At 41.8% G+C, this 2,441-nt stretch overlaps 1 protein-coding gene across 1 annotated transcript; it reads right to left on the bottom strand.

Annotated features, from left to right (window-relative positions):
• Window positions 1-597: 597 nt before the first annotated feature.
• LOC135135652 (uncharacterized) lies at window positions 598-1,999 on the bottom strand. The gene is made up of 2 exons (XM_064064775.1): window positions 1,887-1,999; window positions 598-1,451 (listed from the first exon to the last, which is right to left on the bottom strand). The coding sequence occupies exons 1-2, from the start codon at window positions 1,984-1,986 to the stop codon at window positions 1,093-1,095; spliced, it is 459 nt and encodes a 152-aa protein (XP_063920845.1). The 5' UTR covers window positions 1,987-1,999; the 3' UTR covers window positions 598-1,092.
• Window positions 2,000-2,441: the final 442 nt, after the last annotated feature.

Here is a 2,441-nt window from a genome sequence, read left to right as displayed (position 1 = left end):
GCGTGTCGAGTGCTATGAGCACCAAATTTTTGCGTGTCGACTCCACTCCTGCTAAGTGTAGTCTGTATCCACCTGGCGATGGTTTGACCCGATGCTGCTCGATGGGGTTTTTTATGGGTCAGGAATAGCTGCTGAATGGAGCCTCGTAGCGGAGCTGTAATCTTTACATAGTGTTTTAAGGTTGAGGCAACACACAACTTGGGATTGGTCTTAAAAAAGGGTAAGACTAGCTTGGGCTGCACTCTAGGTGGTGCTTTGCTCTCCACAAGCCCCCCCCCCACCCAGTTTTTGAAGCATCTGTAAAAATTTCCATAGAAATCGAAGGAGGCACTAGTGAGTGCAAGGCTGAGGGGATTGTTGTTTGCCACCAAGTAAGCTCGCCCTGGACAATATTTGATATTCTTTTGGTGCCCCCATAATTTCCTTGAGATTTTTTCAAGGCCGCGAATTTGGACTGTTCTAAGAGTTTTAAATGCAAGTGTCCGTAAGGGATAGCAGGGCAGAGAGATACTAGAGAACCCAACACTTGAGAAAAGGTTCGAATTCTACAGTGGCCCTGGCCCTTGAGAGCCATTCATCTTTTTTGCATGGTGTCAATTTTATTTAAGGGCAATGTAATAGTTAAATTGGTGCTATCAAAAAAGAAACCCAAAAATTTACATTGTTGCTGGGGTATTAAGCAACCTTTGTCCTGATGAATAACAAAGCCTAAGCGTTCCAAAAGTGTGACAGTTACTCTGACATTTGTAGAACATTCAGCCCTAGAATCCGCTATTAACAACAGGTCATCCAGGTAAAATACCGAACAATAACCTCTTTCCCTAAGGAAGGAACTAAGGGGTTTTAAAAGCTTCGTGAATACAAACGGTGCAGTACAGAGTCCAAAGGGTAGGCATGCAAACTGAAATAATGTTTGACCATACTTAAAACGAAGATATTTACGAGAGCTCTTCTCTACTGGAATAATAAGGTAGGCGTCCTGCAGATCAATTGTGGCCATGAATGCATTTGAGGTCAAAAGATGTTTTACCGATCTGTAATCTTCTAACTTAAAATGAGGAGCCGTACTGAAGGTATTAAGATGTCGTAGATTTAGAATAAACCGATTTGAGCCATTTGGTTTTTTAACCAGGAAATAAGGAGAAAGAATCTCCTCTGGACAGTATTTGCATTCTTCAATTGCTCCCTTGCTTTGTAATTCAGTGATGCATAACTGGACCATCTTTTCACCAGATGTTCATTAAGACTCGTATCCTGGCTATTAGCTGTATTGGGATCGACACCCAGTAAGGAGACAAATTCTGGGTGGAGATCGAGTTCCTTTGGCAGTCTTGGTGGTGTTGTTGGTTGCTGGGGGACGTCTGTAGACTGAACAGACACAGAGGAGTCTGAATGTGTCTCGAATTCAGACTGGTCGAACTGCTCATCGGACTGCTCTGAATGAGAACTCTCTGAAAGGAGAGAGCCGTATTAATATAGCCTTCTTAATAATTGGCACTCTACATATATAGAGGCGGCAGCGAGGGATTAATATAGCCTTCTTAATAATTGGCACTCTACATATATAAAGGCGGCAGCGAGGGATTAATATAGCCTTCTTAATAATTGGCACTCTACATATATAGCGGCGTCAGCGAGCCACTCCGTAAAAAAGGAAGGTGGCACTGTGTGTCCCTGGCAACAAAAGGTATCTACATATATAGAACGTCTAGTGCCTCTCAACGAGTCCCAGGTGATAAGAATAAATTAAGGGACCCTGGGGAGGCAGTGTGGAATTCACATATATGAATTTTGCAAATGGCGGTTGACCCTTGTTGCACATGAGGGGTGTCCTTGGGGTGAATTTCGCTATTCTAGAAATACTGAAATAATTAGTGGTTACCTACCTGAGGAAACTGTGCCCAGCAACGTTTCGAGTTTAGTGAGCTTCTTTCGCAGCTTTGCCAATCGACACTGCTCCAATTTTTCTAGTTTTCGCTTCGGCATTTTGGACACACGTGCACTATCACCACACTAGAAAACGTTGATGGCGGTACCCACGCGGTACCAGGCCGAGTCCGTATAGGGAATTTTGTTCTGAGCTGTCAACTAGTGCACTAACACCCGCCAGTGGCGTAACTACAAAGTGGTCTACAAGACGTAACTACGAAATATAATTCTTAGAAATTATTACAATGAAAAAAACTTGTCTTTGGTGTATTTCTAATAAAGCCGTTGTATTTTTCGCTCTGAATATAATTATTAATTAAGCATTACGAAGTCACTGACGAAGGCCACTTTTTAAAGAATACGACGACCCACATCTAACTGACCATATTATCTTAACAATAAATTTCAATTAATACCATAGTAGTTTTTTTAAATTTTGATAAAGTGTTGTAAAACTATATGTAAATCGCCACATCTGATATGTTTCTATTTCTGTCTTCATTCCAGACACT

Source organism: Zophobas morio, unplaced genomic scaffold (genome assembly GCF_036711695.1).
Source record: "Zophobas morio isolate AGI-343-1 ecotype UQ-CSIRO unplaced genomic scaffold, CSIRO_AGI_Zmor_V1 ptg000024l, whole genome shotgun sequence".
Taxonomy (NCBI): Eukaryota; Metazoa; Arthropoda; class Insecta; order Coleoptera; family Tenebrionidae; genus Zophobas; species Zophobas morio.
The sequence above is the reverse complement of the archived record's forward strand: the minus strand, read 5'-3'. Positions and strand labels throughout refer to the sequence as shown.

Excerpts from the sequence above, each read along its gene's own strand:
- LOC135135652 (XM_064064775.1), bottom strand. The coding sequence starts at position 1,986 with ATGCCGAAGCGAAAACTAGAAAAATTGGAGCAGTGTCGATTGGCAAAG. Across the intron at positions 1,452-1,886 it reads GCTGGGCACAGTTTCCTCAG|AGAGTTCTCATTCAGAGCAG; the intron begins GTAGGTAACCAC and ends CTCTCCTTTCAG.